Consider the following 19,293-nt stretch of genomic DNA (forward strand, 5'->3'; position numbering starts at 1 on the left):
ACAGTCATGTTGTAACATACGTAGTTCAAGTATTTTGAAACACAATGCATTTTTTTACTTTATATCTTAAAAAAAGGCTAAAACAAAAGTCCTTGTAATAAGGTTTTAACTGCTAAATTCTTTTTCGCTAAATCTCCAGTTTTAAACAGATGTTGCTTTAGGTCTTCTCATGCAATAGTCTTAGAAGTTAGATAATAAGTTTCGACAAAGTTGTTCCTTTAGAGTTTTTCTACAAGTTGGTAGAAAAATTTTTTTGCTGACGTCATCACCAAATCTATGACGTCACGTTAAAATGTGCACACTCTAACCAAAACGTTATTTCATTTACAATGTTGACGTTATTAGTCTATAGCTGTAACGTTACAAAACCGATTGTCGCCGTGATGTCACAAACCTATTTTTATCTATTTTCTAGATAAAGTTGAACATTTAAACTAAAAGGTATTTTTTAAACATTAAAATAAACAAAAAAAAATCAAAAATTGAAACAACCAAAGGCAACGTCAAAATTTAAATAACCAAAGCCACGACAAGCCCGTAACGCACAAACGGCCTCTGAGTAGCCTTTGGAACCTACTCATGCGCAAAAAAAACAAAAAAATTGAAAGAAAGTAAAACATATATTTTATATACAAAACAATTTTTTCAAATGCAAATTTTTTTAGGTCAAAAAAGCATAAATACATCTTCTGTCAAAACAAGCCCAACGGGAAAAAATTACACTAATAAACTTTTTATGGCATTAAGAATGGCTGGGGCCACTTATGGGCCCGCCGCAGTTAAAGGGTTAAACATTTGTGCCAAACCTTATTACACAAACGCTGACATATGACACCAGGCATTTGGTCTTTCGATTAGAAAGACTTTATCGCATGTGTGATTAACGTTCGGGAAAAATAATAAACCAGAAAGAATATGAAGTTTATAATTTTTCTCACAAGTGGCAAACGCTGAACAGATAATCATTTCTACCAAGCCGGTACATTAGAAAAAGATGCATCTATCGTCCATGTTGAAGTTTTGTTACGTTAAAACTAAACAAAGATGTAAGAGGTGCTAAACTTTACAGTTTACGTAATATTTTGTTTGAAGCACACCATTTCCAACCGGTACGCAATATAAGCCACTATCAATTCTAGATATAAGTTTTACATAAATGGTACATTTTATATTTAATATCAAGTTTCTAGATCCTCTAGTTTAGAATACGCTAAACCAGTGCTTCTTAAAACTTTTTTAGTTTTGTTCACCCCTAGCATCGATCTCCAGATTTCATTTACCCTTGTCTAATGATCTAATAAAACTATCTCGTCTATATATAACAGCAGGGCTACCATATTTTCAGCACCCAAAAAGAGGACATTTTTTGCCGGAAAATGAAACGAAAGTAGAACTGTTACTTTTGAGTTAAATGATGTTTTATGCTGATTTTCGGGATGTTTGGTTGTTTTGGGATTCTCTGGTTAATTTTCGATAGGAAATTTGGTGTTACTGGCCGACTCGATCGCAAATATTAATCTATTTGTAGTGAATTTTGCTGTTGGTGGCCACGAAGAGAGTTTTAAGCGACGAATGAAAAGCCTACGTTTTAAAGTGAATGATCAAACATCTTTGCTTTATTAATGGGCGTTTTTACATGTGAGGTTTGGTTCCAATTTTTCTGGCACAATGTTTGCAATAACAACCAAAAACAGGGGTCGGGCGATTATTTTTAACCGCGGGCCGCATGAGAAACTTAAAATGTTGGGTTGGGCAAAAATAAGGATCTCAAATATAAAAAAAATAGGATCTCGGCCCAAAATAGGATCTCAAATACACGTAATATGACGTCATACTCTGACGCTATGAAACAAATAAGCTAACGAACAATGAGCAATTTAAGTCAAAATTAAAGAAAGCCACAAGTTGTCGCGCGAAGCGCAAAAAAAGTAGGACTATATTGGTTTTAAACTGTAAAGGTTAATTTTGAGTTAGAGGGAGGCATGACACATTTGACACAGATAGAAAATATACATTGGCGTTTATCAAGTTGTGGGGCGCGTTGACCCAACGTTTAATATTAAAAAAGCCTACGTAAAAATTTCGCACAAAAGCTTAAAATGTTTTGTTTTTTTGCATTTTAAGGCTTTAAGTTACCGATGTGTTACTTGCGGTACAACGACCATATTGCAAAGACGATATAAATCGGGAGAAACACAAAACATATGGCATGAACTAAATTAGGTCGAAAAAATGTGAATCGGTATAATGTTTCACAGTTTCGAAAACGGTCGGTATTTCGTTCATACTTTAAAGACATAATACTTTCGACAGAACCGTGAATAATATATAAATATTAGACTAAGTTTGTTAAACTTTCGTTGGAGATAGTGCCAGTGCATTCGACGCTATTTGTCTGTAAATATGCCGAAAAATCGCGTAGAACAAACGAGAAAGACAGAAGAGATTCGCGCAAATCGCGAAAACAGTTTCCGTTTTAGCATTTAAAACAGGCTTAAAATAGAGGTGACTGGATTTGTTCCTAGAAAAAGTATTTACGATACAACCAAAAATGTATAAATTTCGCCCTTTTATAAATTTCGAAAACAAGCCACTTTTCTTGAGAAAAGAGGACAAATCCTACTAAAAGACTACTTATGGTAGGCCTATATAACAGCACAAAATGATTTAGGTTGTTTCGATTTTTGTTAAGGTCAACTCACCTCGAGCTAAGTTTTACTATTTGAGTTCAGAAATATAAAGCTACAAAAGCACAAGACACAGTCACCAAATTTTTGTACTTAAACACTCAGTGCAATACAATAAGCAAAAAAACACCAGTTCAGTAGTAGATCTACTGCAGAGCTATCATACATTTCTGACGCCCTCCTGATTGGTTCACCCCTGCAAAAATTTTGTTAACCATGGGGTGATCTGAAGAATTCACCATAGAAACACTGCGCTAAACCAATGTTGCCAAACGTGGGCGGTAACGCCGAATTAGTGTTACACATAGGGTCTTTGTTGGTAATTTCTTGAATCGGGGGGTTCCAGTTAACATCCTGTTACAATTGGTTATATGCTGTGACCTTCGATGAAGCTTCAAAGACTTTTGTAATGTACTACTGTAGTTACCGAGAGATAATTTAGTTTACGCTCGTTCATGATTTTGTAACATTGTTTAAACGCTTTAAAGCAGGCGTTCAAAACCTTCTTTACACCGTGGCCCCTTGAATATTTCACGAAATAAATGGCCCCCCTATTTTTTTCAAAAATTAGGAAACATCATTTTAATGAAAAAAAAAACGGTTTATACAGTATCCGGTAGATAAAATTGGCAAAATGAGGTAAATACAACATACAATAAACATGATAGTACATTAATTAGCTGTCAAATATTCGGTTAATATGATGGCTGAGCCTTTTTTTGCTCTGACAATGTCTTAATTGCTGGTTTAAGATAACTTTCGTACTTATTTCTTTTTTGGCAAAAAATATTATTTTTCCAATTATTACATGCCCCCCCTTGAAAAAGGCTCCTGGCTTAAAAGTAAAGTGTCGCCTTGAACAAGGCCAACATTTAAAAATAAAGGTGCATTGAATGCAAAATATATTTTGTCGTGCGTCTCGGTTTGCTCGTTACGTCAACGAGATACATTTTTTAAATGTCCGGTATTATTACGCGACATCCGGTAAATTTACCATTCCGCTTATTTTTCAACCCGTACTGACCTATAGAAGTAATTAAAAATAATTCAGATAGTTTTCGGCAATATTTCTTAAACTTTCATATTTATAAATATGTGTAAGTTGTTTTCTATAGTTTTAACATTTCAACTTCATGTTTAGTAGAAAAACATTCTTGAATGAGCAAGTTGTTGTATCGTAATGACGACTTTGTTCACATCGCCAACAATAAAGGCAATAAACACAAAAAAACGTTTATTATATGCGATAGATATGAATACTGGCAAGAAATACACGTAGAAACAAAACAAAAAACAAAAATTCTTGCAGAGGCGCGAAGTAATATAATCTTGGTCGAATCTGTTTAAATTTCTCTCAAATAAACCAATAATATATACATATAGTTCTCACTTGGGTGAAAAGGGTTCTCAAAGTAGGACACTGATATAGGCCTATCTCAATGAAGACTAAAAGTTTTTAAAGGCATTAACTGTTAGCGGGGGCAAGCTAAGCATACCACAGGCATATATACAAGAGTAACGACAAAAGCAGATGAAATGCATTTGCTCACAGGCACGCACGCGTGACTAAAAATACGAACGGTGTTTTAAGTAAATTTGCAGGTAATGGTAAAAATCTAAAAAAGAACAGCACGTGAATAAAATCCACTTGAAGAAATGCGGGGTAGGCGATGAAAACAAAACTAATTTACAATGGATACATAATGGAGGCAGACAAACTTTAAGTGAAGGCTAGTAGCGTTTTAATGAAATCAAACGAGGTACTATGACAAAGCAGCGCGAACTATGTGTTACGTATCGCATTTGTGTATTCAGAAACTTTGACGCAACGGTGAAAACAAAACAGTATGAATAAAAATAAGTTCTTCTGGTATATGTTTGTTAAACCAACATTTCGGCTTACTATTCGGAAAGCCTTCATCATGGAATGACACACAAGCCAACAGGAAGCAAAATGAAATGACAAAAGAAAACAACGTTCTATATCGCTGTGTATTTTAGAACGTTGGCTCGCACGTTTTGTCTCCTTTGTTCTTTGTGTCATTTTGCGTCCTGTTAGCCATGTGTGTCATTCCCTGATAAAGGCTTTCTGAATAGTAAGCCGCAACGTCGGTTTAACAAATATATACCAGAAGACCTTACTTTTATTATACTATGCCTGGTAGCAACAGCATAGTTAATAAAACAGTATGAACTAGAGCGATTCCGTTTAATGTCGAGCAGGTAGCGTATCACAAGCTTATACAATTCGCCTGCAGTAGTAGCCGAGCGATTTACACTTTTCGCACAAATGCTGTGGATGCTCCTTGCTTTGATCTGACACATCCAGTCCGTCTGGCTTCTCCAGAGGTCTCTACAAAATAAAAACATTGGTTTAAAGCAGTTTTTCGCGATAATTTTGGCTTGCGGCAACCTACAGAGATTATTAATAGTTTCCGGCACCCTTGCTCGTATTTTGTTGAGTGCCACTTTTATCGAACACAAAAAATTGAAGCTTACCAATGGACCAAAAAATGGAATCCTAAACAATTCGAAATATCTCTCGGTACCATTGATTAAAAATGGCACAGTGCCGCGTAACCCCGGTCGATAACCATTGGTTTAAAGTGTCAGAACTTGCACTTTTCTACACTTTTATATTTTATCTTTCGTTGTTAGCCTGTTTCATTGTACGGCATATGGATTTAGATCTAAATTAGTACTTTTTACAAATATTTATGTGTAGTTAGGGAAAGCATACTAGGCTATGTGTGGTAAGGGGGCAACCTTTTTAAAGAAAGTCGACTAGTCGTCCTTCAAATTCTTTTTTGACGAAATTGTAAATGCTAATAACGCGGAGGTAAAATTAGAATAATTGTCTTACTGGATGGTGGACATTTTTACCTGAACGCATTGAAATTTGACATGACGACACAAAGTTACGTAATACCTTGACGTCTAATAATGGTAACCTTCAAATCATATAGTTATCGTTCGATGTAGTGCACAAATATGCAGCTAAAATCTTAGTTTTAGTATATTTTAAGAAGATATCGGGATATAGCCTGGTGAAAATGGGTCCCTGGCCTGGTAAAACAAATCCGGTACGGCGTAGCTGCAAAATGTCTTCTATCTATACCAGGGGTGTCCAACACAACCATGCCGGCGTGCCAATTTTTATCTTATAACTTCTTCCCGTGCCAAAGTTTCGTAACCGAACCAATTCTTTTTAATCATAAAAAGCGCTTTTTACCAGAAATAAGAACGTTTATTTAAACTTGGAAAAAAAACGGTGAGCTGACTTTTGTTTCTTCACACCAAGCTATATATAATATTATGTGAATGCTAGCCTCCACACAGTATAAATGTTACTGTATCAAAATTAATTGTTGGTTGTCGTGATTGCCGCGATTGTTTTATATTGTGAAGAAACAATGGCAATTGGCTGAATAACAAACTGAGCTTTTTTGACAATTGGCTGAATAACAATTTTAGTATTTTGGGGGGGAAGGCTTGCGTGCCATTTTTTATTAGGTCGCGTGCCACATTTAGCACGCGTGCCGCTTGTTGGACACCCCTGATCTATACCGAATAGCCATTTCGGGCTTACCACTGAATTCAACATCGTGCCCGGTCTAAGTCGGCTCTACTAAGATCTTTTGCGAAACGAAAATAGTTTTACCTTCAGCCCAGGTTTCAAGTTATTCCATGTATTAAATTGCTTTGGCATTTATCTCTATACTTGACTAATTCATCGTCAACTCCCAGGAGGTAGATGCATATTTTCGGCAAAAAAACAGCTAAGCCGACCATGTCAAATTATATTCCCAACAGAGTTCACATGCTATAAAAGTCAGTTTTATTGCAAAATAAAGTGAAACAGCGTGTTTTTTTAATGTAACAGGTTGTTATATATGGTTAGCTTTTTTCCTGTCAAACTATGACTATGTTTAACCAGTATGTTTTATGTAAGATAGACAGCAATTTTTCAACGTGATATTTATAATGCTTAAGAGTGACGCTTGATCTGTTTAATGATACAAATGTTTTTACGAAGAAGTGCAATAAACCGAGAGCATTTCCCTACATTGTATATAGTTAGAGTATATAGTTAGAGAAACATTTAGCGAAATTATTTAGAGTGTCGCACAATTCATCATATCTGTAACATTTTTTATGTGATTTACATATATAATATTGTACTTTCAAGTGGGTTATAACGTACTTTATACAATGCTTGCAGTTATATTGAATTAAAAATTTTACTATGTTGTAATTGGTTGTTTTTAAAAACTCTTTTGGTTGTGCTATGAATGAAATTATAAACTGTATGTTCAAACATGCCAACTTATAATATTTAAACTGTAGCGATTACAGTTTTTAATGCGTTTATATTAACACAAACTATAAGATTTAGTAAATTCTTGCAACTTTGTTTTTTATTGTTCAATATAAACTATAGTGTTCTTTTGAAAGTGATGGAAGTAGCCTTTAATAAAATGTTATTTTATTCGGTGATTTATAAGTTTTATTAAAACCATATAAATCATTAAATTTATGATTTGAATCCTCATTAAAATATACAAAATGTTTTATTATTGTCGAATTATGTAAAACCTAATTAACGTTCTATTCTTTTGTATTAAATTTTTTTTTATCATATCCGTACAGACGGTAGTGTCACGTAAGGCAAGATATTGTCAACCGCTACCTTAAGACCTTCAATTGATCAACCACGTTTATTTGTGAAGCAAGAAAAAAAAGACAATATATCAACAGTACATCAGAAAACACTTCACATATAACATAGATATGTAAGATAAACACTTGACAAACCTGCTTATGAGGATACACGTTGATCCTGCATTTGTTGCAATCCTGTCCCATGTTCGCCCAGCTGTTGCTGCTCATCCACTTGCGCTTGCACTTGGAGCATTTGTAGACGCCGAAGCAGCGCTTCTTTCCCTGGTAAGGCGTCGTCCCTTCGCCTTTGGGTCTCGCCTAAAGAAAGAAAGACAGCATTGGTTTACTTTTTGCTCAAAATTTTGCTCAAAATTTTTGCTTTCGTAAAGCATTCCTATAACATTTACCAGGGTTGTAAACGAAATGGCTTAAACGAAATGTCCAAGTCAAGTCAGTTTTAGAAATGATTTAAGACCCAATCATGTCATTTATTTCGAAATAAATCAAGTCCCAGTCAAGTTATTTTCAACAAGTATCAAGTCAAGTCGCAGACCAAGACATTAGTCATTTAAGTCAAAGTCTCATCTTTGCTAGATAGAATACTAAAGTTACATTCTGATCCACATTTTTTACCAAACAAACCCACAAAAACAAAATAAAAATCAGATCAACATTTGTTATTGCCTAACATGACCAACTTTACTGAAGTGTATTTAATTAAAGCTCTTTAACATATGTCAAGTCATTTGTGAGAATGAATTACCACGAGGGCCTATAATTATGCATATTACGGTTAAACTGGCATTTGGCAGTGTTGTAATGACTTCAGTGCACTTAAGTTGACTTAAGTTACTGTTTTTAAATGACTCCACTTAAGTCGATTTGGCCATTGAGTCAAATGACAAGGTGTTTTGTTTAACATGTTATTAATAAAATTGCGCTCGCTATGTCAAGTTTTTTTGTTTTGTTATTCGTTAGTGAAGTTTCTGTGGAACAAGTGAACAACAAACCTAACCAGTTTAAGAAGCCTTCAAATGAATTTTTAAAACACTATACAGAAAATTCAATATAATCAAACATACGTGCGGGCAATCTTTGATGTAGTGACCTTTCATAAAGCAGAGATGGCATAGGTAGTTGGAAGGGGGTGGTCTGCTGGGGAAAGTCCCTTGAAGCTCCAGTGATAATCCAGCGAAGCTGTCCACCAGGTCACCCACGCTGCCGAAAGGAGACGCCGACGGGCTAATGAAGTGTCATTTTGATGACGTCACACCACAAACGGGGTTGGATGCAGAGGCGGGGCCGAAGGTGGACAAACCATGCGGGAAGGCAAAAACACGAGGCGAAATGCAACGGTTAGTTGTTAACCCAAGCTAAATTGAGTTGTTATATTTATGGTAAACAAAAATAACGAATCAGGCGTGAGTTATTTTTTTCGGATGAAAAGAACACAAAATGTTATCAAAATGCACGCATAAACTGCAAGAATCGTGTGTAGTCACAAAAAAATTATTTAAAAAATGTTAAACTCACACTTATGGGCTGACATGCAAGTGACATTAAAATGTATACAAACGTTAGCAATGTCTGACAGTTCTTATATCTCATTTGCGATACCCCCACATCACAGCCCTGTCAAGTTTATAGTAGTATTGGTACTTATATGATCCAAGTTTGACACTAACCGAGATATTTAACATTAAAAAGTGTTGTTGTTGTAGTTTGAAAATAGTACTTCAACCATAAACACAAAGACGTTTTCCAGCTCGAAGGCATTTTTGTTCAACTTGAAAAACATTACATTTCTAGGAATGAATTTTCACATCACTTTTGGTATTTTCGTCACGGTTATGAAGTCAACTGGGGTCGGTAGGGATCGGCTGTACTTTCAGCAAAAACTCCGTAAAACGTTTCGAAAAAACCCCCAAAGAATCGTACATTCCAGTGCAGTGGTTCTTAACCTTAGGTAACCTGTCGAACCCATATGTTATTTTGCAAGCGTTCATCGAACCCTCGTTACTTCTTCCTAGCAGCTGAAACTGGGCATATTCAAACTATAAACTTGCATTGATATAGGTTAAATTCGCCATAGTTTTAATTTATAACGTTACATGACACTTTGGCACAAGAGATTCAAATTTAGCTTAAAATAACGGCTTTCATGTTTCAGAGGACGTTCTCGCCGAACCCTTGAAACAGCTGTGTCGAACCAAAGAGTTCGATCGAACCCTGGTTAAGAACCACTGCCACAGTGGCTAGTAACATTTACCTTGGGGTTACAGCCGTAAACGTTTCGGCGTTGGTGACTTGGCCTGCTGGGAGATCGGAAGGGGCGAGAAGGTACTCTGGCACCCAAAAGACTGGGGGGTAAAGGGGTGATGCCTCCTATAAACAAACAATACATTTACTGATTCGCTCTAGTTAGACATTATGTTTTCCACTACCTCATGGTTGCGCCACTTTGGTAGGAAAAATAGCAAAGAAATAGGCTAGTGATTGACAAACTTGTATAATTTCAGTGTTTCATTGATGTTGTTAATGGGATATTAGTTATTATTTGCTTGTTGACGAGTTCCGCAAAACCAAAATAATCAACTTTAAGATTCCATAAGACGATAGCTGGTTCTGGGCTTATTTCCGGCTTGATGGGAATATAAATAATTTTATTAATCTCGCCATTTCATGTTGTCTTGTTTTAAAGTGGAAGTGGAGGTTGTTTTTTTTAACTAATGCGCCTTGGCAGAAAAATAAGAAGAGAAGTAGGGATTGAGAAACTTATAATAATTTCAGTGTGTCATTGATATTGTTAATCGCACATGAGTTATTATTTGCTTGTTTCAATGTAGCTTTGACGACATGCGTAAAAACAAAATAATTAGGTATAAAATTCCATATGGCGATAGCTGGTTCTGAGCTTATGAATGCATTATAAATAAATATATTAATCTTACCATTTTATGATGTCTTGTTTTTAGTAAAACATAAGTTACCATTGATCTGTGAAAAGTGTTGTTTCATACATTTGGTGTAAATTATCAATTCAATAACATATAAAAGTTAGCTGAATAAGCATTTTTCAAAATAGTTTACCCTAGTTCTTTAGGGAAACTGCTATAAAACACAAGTTACAGTAGCTGGCACTCCTCCGTTCAAACAAAAAAGCAACTCGACTGAACTTTGTCTGGACCTAAGCCATAAGAAAACGACATCTGTTAAACAGCAGAGTGTTCTCCCAATGGTAAAGCAAAGAGGCCTGGAATATCAAAGGACAGCGAATAAGGGGAGCTAACTAGCAGACTGCTGGCGGACGGGCCTGATACGAAAGGCCAATGCGGCTTATCTCAGCCGAAGCGGATGTTTCCTTTTTGAGCAGACGTGTTGCCTAAACAGGCGTGGGCTTAATTTAAATAAACGCTGTGTCGGGCAGACATTTTTTGCTGGAATGCCACGCAATACGGATTTCCAATTATTTTTCTGTTCCCCAAAGAAGGTTCGTTAAATGTAGTTCTATATCAAAAAACAGGCAAATTAAATATTGTTTTAAGCGATCGCTATCTCTTTTTTCTGAATATTAGCTTACAATACGCCACATTTAAAATGATGATCATTTTCACACACACTAAGGTTCTGCTGTAGTGTTATCTTTGTCTTTTTATTAAATTTTGAACATAGGCTATACCTCATTTTTACTTAAACACATTTCTTAGGAATTTCTATGAAATAATAATCAAAAACTGCTCTTCTTAAAATGTAATTGTTAACCAACATTTCGCCAACCTATTCAAATCGCCTATACGTCGCCCGGTAAGAGCATTCTGAAAAGTAAGATCAGGTGGTTTGCGAATTAGCGCATTCAATAAACTAAGAATTATTAGTGATCAACAGTAATCGAATACCATATGTTTTTTTTAACCATTGAAAGGCATACTAACAGTTAACGCATCCGCGATTAATAACCTTTCGAACGGTTAATACGTAGGTACCCCTGGGGAACGAATCATTTCAGTGCACTGCATAAAGATTGGACGGATTTTACACGTACCCCCTTTGAGAATTCGCTGCTGACTGTAAGACACATAATTGTAATATTCTCTCTCTGCAAAACGGCATCTGTTACCGTTCGGAACACATGGTAAAGCGACTAGAGCTCGAATTAAAGTTACACTCAAACGAAGATAACAAATCTAAATTTTAATATTGCTTGCATGATATCAAGCTTTATTATTAATCTAGACTGGTATTACCTTACATACGAAAGCGAGTTTTGAATGACATGTCGGGAACCAGACCAGTTCCTCAATTTCAATTGTTGGATTTATTTAAAGGGAGAATGTTCTAAATATATATAAGACACACATAGTTTTGTTTGTGTAATACCATTGCACGTTCTAGCGATCCCTGATTAAAACAAAACAAGTCTAAATTCGAATTAACAAGTGAAGTATAAACAACAAACAGGGTTTCCTAACAAGCGCCGTCTTAGTGGCGTTATTTAAATATTAACAAAACATGTTTAAATTATTAGTTTTTCACCTCAACTAATCATCTTCAAAGCACACTTATTTATTTAGCTTTTAAATATATATTTTTTTTCAGGTAGTGGCAGAGCGCAACGTGCAGTTTGGATATAAGCCAAGACTCTTTGGTTGGGAGAAGTAGGTCACTATTTATGTAACGCCTTTATAAATTTAAAAACGTTATTTGAGTGTTTGGAAAAATTAAATTCAAATGTTTCATTTTAAAAGTTTTACATTAAGGTTTCAAGTAGTGTTTTTTAATATCAAATTTAAATATTTTAATTTAATATTTAAACAAAATAAATAATATTCTTCAACTTGATCATAATGGCTAGAGGTTGTACTTGAAGTAAAATATATTCCAAATCTAATACAAGAGTAGGTAGCATAAATTAAACGTTTGGAATAAATCCTTGTTCGCGTACAAGATTGAACATCAAGGGGTACACGAATAATCGAATATCCTTGGGCCACAAAGCAGCTTTTCAAACAAATTTAACAGTACAGTTTTAATTTCGAATTGTATATCATATAATGCCAGTATAATCTTTGCTTGAAAAACAATTTTCTACATATAATTGTTGCTATTTAGTAAGAAACCTCGTTGTCCAATTATAGCACTGCGGTTTTTAACTGCAGATGATTTACATGTTGCCTGGAGTATAATCGAACCATCGTTTGAGCGAATTTAATCAATGAAGCAGCAACAAATATCTCACTGACATTTAATTTCTTTCCGATTTTTGCATTTTTTGGTAAAATACCGGTTTAACTTTAATTGCATTGAAGTTCGCAATATATATCTGAAAAATTCCATCATAGTGTGAAACACCCTGACCTGACAAAGGGGCACGAGCAGCAAAAAAGTTTGGGAACCCCTGAATTAAGCGTTAAACTTAACGCGACCAACGGAGTACTGATAACAACTGACAAGCCCAGGGTTCATTTTGCTAACTGCAGCCAAACCCAAATTAACAAGGACACAAAAATAATTAGGCAATAATTAATCAGTCACTTACGTCCTTTGCCATGCCGGCGCCACCAACGAAGGCATCCTGTCCGGCGATTCGATACTGGCCAGCTGACACGCCTGATGACGTCATTAACGCCTGCTGCTGCTGCTGCTGCTGGTGACCCTGGGGCGTCGGGCCCTGCAGGGTCAGGTAGACCCAGTTGAGCAGCTGGGCTGGCTGCTGCACAGAGGCGCTGGTGTCGATTTGAGAGAGCAGCGACATTTTATTTTATCGGGCGAATTGAAGTCCAGTCGCGGTGTGTTGTTGCCTTGATCGTTGATCCAGTTTTTTGGGGGCGATTTACGAGTTTGCACGACACCTTACAATGAGTACGTTTGCGCTCAATCAAGCTAGAAGGTTTATGTTTCCATCTCTGCGACAATGCACAATGTAAATTTGAGTGTTATCCATGTTTTAAAAACTCGGGTTACGTGACACGATATAAACGAACAAATATGTCGATAGAATATTAGTTCCCAACTTGGGGATAGCGACCGCCAATGTGGTAACAAGGGGTTGTCTGGGGGAGTCGCCATTTAGTAGCCTACATAATTAAAGATAAATTATAGCTAGATAAAATAAAAGTTTTGAAGTAAAGTGCGAAAGCAACCGCCGGTCCAAAATTTTTGTTAATGTGGCTTGTCTAATAAAAATTAGTATGCGACAAAATAGGGATAAAACTGTAACTTGGCTTTAATTCTTTTCAAAATAATCCCTATAAAAATGGGAAATGAACTCTTTCCCAATTTGTATGTCACTCTTGGTTACCCTGGTTTATTTATCATTTTACCGATTTTTAAGACAATTGGGTGGTTTGTAAAAACTAAAAAGAAGGTCCCGGAAACAAAACGTTTGGACCTATAGCTATAATAGAACTTCTTTCTTTTTAACAATGTACATTTTTTTAAAAGAAACAAATATTTCTAGACCTAATCTGTTTGTAATTTTTTTCATTTTTATCGAACGCACAACGTTCTTTGCATGTTTTACAAACCATTTTGCAGCGCGACGCCAAATACTGTACTACGCAGCAGATGTGCCTATGACAGTTTTAACTTTAACCCATAAAGTGTTTCTATAGCAATAGGCATATGCACAAGGTTGTTTAAGTTAAACAAAACACGTTGATAAAAAACAGTCAGAGACCAAATAATTTTTACTATCTTGACATCAAACAAATGTTCCAACCAACAACAAGTTAAGTTTAGTTTTTTGAAACTCTTCGACATTGTACATCACTTTGGTTAAACATTTTTTTAATAGAATACGGTACCAGATTCGTGTTAATAGGCTTTAAGTAAGTTGAATTTCGGTAAATAGTGCTAAACAATTACCTTATCCTATTAACCACTTAAACCATGTAAAACCAGACGTAAACCAAAAGCAACCATAACAAACGTCGACTATGATCGCAGAAAAACTGCTGTAGAATAAAACTTAGTAGGCCTACCTTTATTCTGTCGTAATATTTAAATAATTTTGCCATTTTGTTTTGTTGTACACCAAATAGTTACACCATTCCTTAATTTTCTCAAACCGTCTATATCTATCGGTTGAATAAAAAACAAAACACACAAATGCTCGTATTACTTCAACGACTTTCAAGTTAATTATCAATAATAAGGTGTTCACTAACTCTGGTTAAATGTATAGAATTTTGCAGACATTGTTTCGAGGGCCCCAATTACAGCTGCCTGCACAATACATTACGTCACTTTGCCTCGCACGTCTTTTATCCAGAGCATAAACAGGCCGGCCGACGGTAAACTAATAAAAGTCAAATCCTGAGCAGCTAAGTCGATAAACGGCATCTCCTTATATTGTCGACGCCCCCCTGAGCACAACCTTTTTTCCTTGCGCCAGATGTGTCGGGTGTTTGGACAACCAGCAGTCAGAGCAGCAGCAGCAGGCTACTGCTGGGATAAGACGGTGATTGAAATCCGTTTTTGTCTTACCAAGCTGGCCATGTTCGCCAAAGTTTGTATTATAGTGCCCACAATATCTGCGTAATATTGGAGATATATAGACGAATTAATTCGAATTTCACGACAAACAGGTTGTCCTTCAGCAATGCCACGTGTTGTATCTTTGGACAAAAAATAACTTTAAAATTACAAAATCACAATCAGAGAGTTGCTGGATATTCGAACAAGTCTTTAGAATCCATGTTTGGAAAGCTCCAATATTTTGTTCGAACATGTTGTTACGATATATTTTTACATAGGTTTTTGTGGTATTTGATTTGCATGACATCCCGTTTAAAACTGGCAAGCACCGCCATTTACTCGAAGCACAATTGAACTCACGCAGAAAAGAGAACCCCAGAGGCAAAACAGCAAATCTAACAGAATAGGAGACAAACCTAGCGGCCCACCTCAGCTTAGCGGCGCCTGGCACGGGTCTAAACCGGTGTACCGGGCGCCGCGGGACGGTTTTGGCCCCGGCCAGGAGAGGAACGACCCCCCGTAGGTCTAGAGGCGTCGAATTCGCAGCGGGATGACGGGAATCGGTCTCTGTTGAGTTGCAGAGACAGGATTTAACTTGACGCCCTTTGCGTTACTTGTTTCGCTAAGCAGCTCCTTTGTAACTGACAGCAAAACTTGAAATAAAACGCCTTTGGTTTGCTTTTACCGACTGCTGGCAACAAAAGTAAAATTCGTTAACGCTGTTTAGGCTATAGACAGCGACAAAAATACAAACTTTTTAATTCCTGATGTTTAATAAAATTATTATTGTTAGTTTTATTTGTTTGCCTGCAAATGGTAGCACAACCTGGAAAACCTTTTTCCTTTCTTTGGTCAATGGTTTTAAAACTAAACAAATGGTGATTTATTTGTTAAAAAATATGTTAGTTTCAATTTTATGTTTGGCAATGAACCTAACAACACATTTGTTCTCTTCTACGAGGGATAGCACCGAATGCATTTGCTCGCTACAAAGTTGATATACTGTCTTTTCACCCGATCCGTTAGAAATCAGTGCATTTCTAAGCAAAAAGGTCTACGACAATGAGGGCATCCAATGGCAGAAAAGTCTAGACTTTTAGACCTTGAGGTCCTGGCAATGCACTGATTTGGACCTTTAGGTAAACTCCCGGCGAAGATAAATTAAAAATATTCATTAAAAGTTCAGAAAAGATAACAAAAAATATGAGATAGGATTGATAACACTTGACCCACCTAAACCCTAACGCTAACCCGAATTCTAACCCAAATAATGTACGTTATTTTAATAATTCTTTAAATTTCTGGGGAAAAAGGCCCAAACTCGGATGGTCATAAGATGGTTTCTCGTCCATTGTAATTAAGATTATTACGTCACAAATTGAGGTATTGGGGCCTCAAGCGTTATAATTATTAAATTATCGCACATTATTTGGGTTAGGGCGCTGGTTAGCGTTTGGGTTTGGTTGGGTCAAGTATTGTTAAACTTAATCTTCTTATGCACATTTGTTAATGCAAATTAGTGCATTGTCCAAGACCTCAAAGTCTAAAAGTCGGACTTTTTGATCCTTTGAATGCACTGATTGTCGTAGACCTTTTTGCTTAGAACTACACTGATTTCTGACGGATGGGGTGGTCTTTTATAGGACCAAGTCTTTACAAAAATTGATAAATCCTCTATTATAAACAGCATGACTTTTTTTTAAGACCATAGTGTTATTGGTTATTGTGTCCCTGGCTTTCCTTCGGCATGTTTAACACACCATTTTTATCAGGATAACTCATTTCGGTAATAGCCTTTCCCATTGCATCCAGTAATCTGAAATTCGACAATACCTAATTTTATAGTGCCTTTAATCCGTGTTTCTTAATCAAGTAAATGATTCACCCTAGGGTGAATAAAATGTTTGCAAGGGTGGACCAACTAAAAAGGGTGAATAAGGGTAAACCGTCAGAAATGGGTGGTAGCTTGCGAGCAGGGTGGATATTCCGGGTGTGCTGTTCTATATAGTCGATACAGTTTTATCATATGATAAGACAACGGTATATGAAATCTGAAGATAGATGCTAGGGTTGAACAAAACTAAAAAAGCGTAAGAAGCACTGCCTTAAATGTGTACTATTGTTGTGCAATTGCGCTATTGTTCTACCAAAAGCCGGTGTACAGAAACGCATTAAAGGATTAGCGACTGTTTTCCTGTCTCACAATGAGATGCTATATAGATGTGTCAGCGACGAGGCATTAAAAGAAGGAGTGGAAGAAACAGCTTTAAACACAGTTAGTTTTGCGTCGATAAAGTCTGGTTAGTCTCATTATATTGGTGATTTTTTGCTTAATTTATTATTGCCTTATGTTTTTTTTTTTAATATTACCGAAATGAAGAATATAGTTACACGCTGAGTTCAAGTTGCTTTTTTACTGTCTCAGTCAATCATTGTTGGTTATAACAAAATAATTAGCAAATGTACTTTTCAGCCGTCTTTAAGTAGCCAGATATAAACATTACAGAACAGGGCAAATTCGTGTAAAGGGAAATATGCGAGATTTGGCATTGTACGATTAAGTGCGAATGGATTATAGGCTGCTGCTGTTATAGTTGCTACATTCAGGGTATCCATGATACAAATATATACATGAATATTATGCGGCGCTTATAAAAAGAGGAACATATATAAATCTTGAGAACCGCACTGCTTCGAATGAATATCAGACAGATAATGTGTTAAAACTTAGAATATAGAATAAACATTTCGCCAACTGAATTATTTTTTTGTAAGTTTCAACGCAGCGGTGCATTTCTCTAACTATTAAAATTTTAAAACGTGTATCGTCGACATTATGTGTTATGTTGGACGGCACGACAATGTTGTTGAAATACATACTAAGCTTCTTGCATTTTGTTATAGGTTTAAAAAGGGCTCATACACATGAAATATCTCAAATTAAAAGTAGTCTATCGATTTGTTCTTTATGCTACTATTGTAGTGTGTAGCATCTACACAGTGAGTTATGTCGAATTTCCGAAGGCAGTAATGGTGACTATAAAAGATGCCACCGTTAATAAGCTGAAGAAGGTACCCATATCAAAGCATGCTGCAACCAGCGCTACAGAATTGTCTCGCAATCTCGTTTTTGTGAAGACCCACAAAACTGGATCAAGTTACGTTAATTATTTGTTTGAGAGAATCCACCATAATTGGGTGAGTTATCGCGTAAATGTTAAGATTCTGTAGGTACCGACGAGTGCTGTAAAAAGAACCGGCCAAGTTCCTGATCGGGGGACTTTACTGTACGCAAATTATAATTTTACGGGTTTTGCGCGAAATAATGTTGGCTTTTACTATGTCTTTGTCGCTTTAAAAAATCCCTTAGGCACAAAGGTGTACAACTAATAAACTGTACAAAGTCCAATTTCCGTTAAGTTAGACCAGGGCTACTCAACTGGCGGGCCGCGGTCCGAATGCAGACCTTTTCAGTGATTAATCCGGATCTTATCTGTCTCAGTATTAACATAGCAATGCGATTTGATGAATTTTTTATTGCTAAACAATTGCTGCTTTTGATTCAAACCCCTCTTCTATTAACGGACATTACATAATTATCAGTTGAAGCGAAGGACATATGTAATTTATACCGTATTACATTTTGTATAACTTTAAATTATTTCATAAGAGTCATAACGGACTCCAAATTTTAAACTTTTGTAACTGGACCTTTGCTAAAAATAGTTAAAAACCCTGAGTTAATCTATTATCAAGGTCGTTATTTTAGGCGAAATGCGGATCTCAATTCTCTCCGCACGTGTCCATGCTCCCCCCAAAAGCGTTATTTTTGCCTATTTTCACTACATAAATGAAATATTTCAAGTTTCTAGTATATATTAGGGCTTAGGCTACATCATTTTCATCAAAACAGGTTTCTGTCTTAGGGCATCGTGCGCTTCATTGCACCATCGAAAATGAAAGTTTTTTTATGAAAGTTTTGGCTAAACAATATAAAAGCGTGTTTTCGTAGTACGCGAATCGATAACATCTTTGTAATATAGCTTTCATATTCAAAGTAACACCTCTCCAACTCAAAACTTTAGCGAAATAAACAAAATCCTAAATCTGCTCTGTGAATTTATACTAAAAACCAAAACAATTACCCGCATTGCAGATGGCCTCTTTAGACGATTTAAAAAAATATCCTGGTCGACTTGTTTTCAATTTTGCTGAGTTGTTTTGGCAAAAAACACTAACAATAAACAGTGTCATACTTTGCCTGACTTAATATTACTTTCAAAACTACTTTTTTTCCAATAGGAAAAGCATTTGACAGTGCAGGTAACGTGAACAGTTGGCTGTAAAAAAGTACGCGTAACATTATCGGGTTTAGTTCTTTGACTATTATTAGGCTACAAAGAAAGTGACACTTAGTGATAGGTTTACTAAGCACTATAACTTGTTGTTGAGCATAACACTTGTGAGG

The 19,293-nt window shown here is 36.0% G+C and overlaps 1 protein-coding gene across 1 annotated transcript; it reads right to left on the reverse strand.

Moving 5' to 3' along the window:
* Positions 1 to 3,956: 3,956 nt before the first annotated feature.
* On the reverse strand, positions 3,957 to 13,321 carry LOC146159113 (zinc finger CCHC domain-containing protein 24-like). Its single transcript, XM_083384278.1, has 5 exons — positions 12,886 to 13,321; positions 9,619 to 9,734; positions 8,432 to 8,567; positions 7,503 to 7,667; positions 3,957 to 5,040 (listed from the first exon to the last, which is right to left on the reverse strand). The coding sequence occupies exons 1-5, from the start codon at positions 13,099 to 13,101 to the stop codon at positions 4,927 to 4,929; spliced, it is 747 nt and encodes a 248-aa protein (XP_083240404.1). The 5' UTR covers positions 13,102 to 13,321; the 3' UTR covers positions 3,957 to 4,926.
* Positions 13,322 to 19,293: the final 5,972 nt, after the last annotated feature.

This window comes from Ascidiella aspersa, chromosome 3 (genome assembly GCF_963924565.1).
Source record: "Ascidiella aspersa chromosome 3, kaAscAspe10.2, whole genome shotgun sequence".
Taxonomy (NCBI): domain Eukaryota; kingdom Metazoa; phylum Chordata; class Ascidiacea; order Phlebobranchia; family Ascidiidae; genus Ascidiella; species Ascidiella aspersa.

Excerpts from the sequence above, each read along its gene's own strand:
- LOC146159113 (XM_083384278.1), bottom strand. The coding sequence starts at position 13,101 with ATGTCGCTGCTCTCTCAAATCGACACCAGCGCCTCTGTGCAGCAGCCA. Across the intron at positions 8,568-9,618 it reads TTTACGGCTGTAACCCCAAG|CGTGGGTGACCTGGTGGACA; the intron begins GTAAATGTTACT and ends TCCTTTCGGCAG. Across the intron at positions 5,041-7,502 it reads ACGTGTATCCTCATAAGCAG|AGACCTCTGGAGAAGCCAGA; the intron begins GTTTGTCAAGTG and ends TTTATTTTGTAG.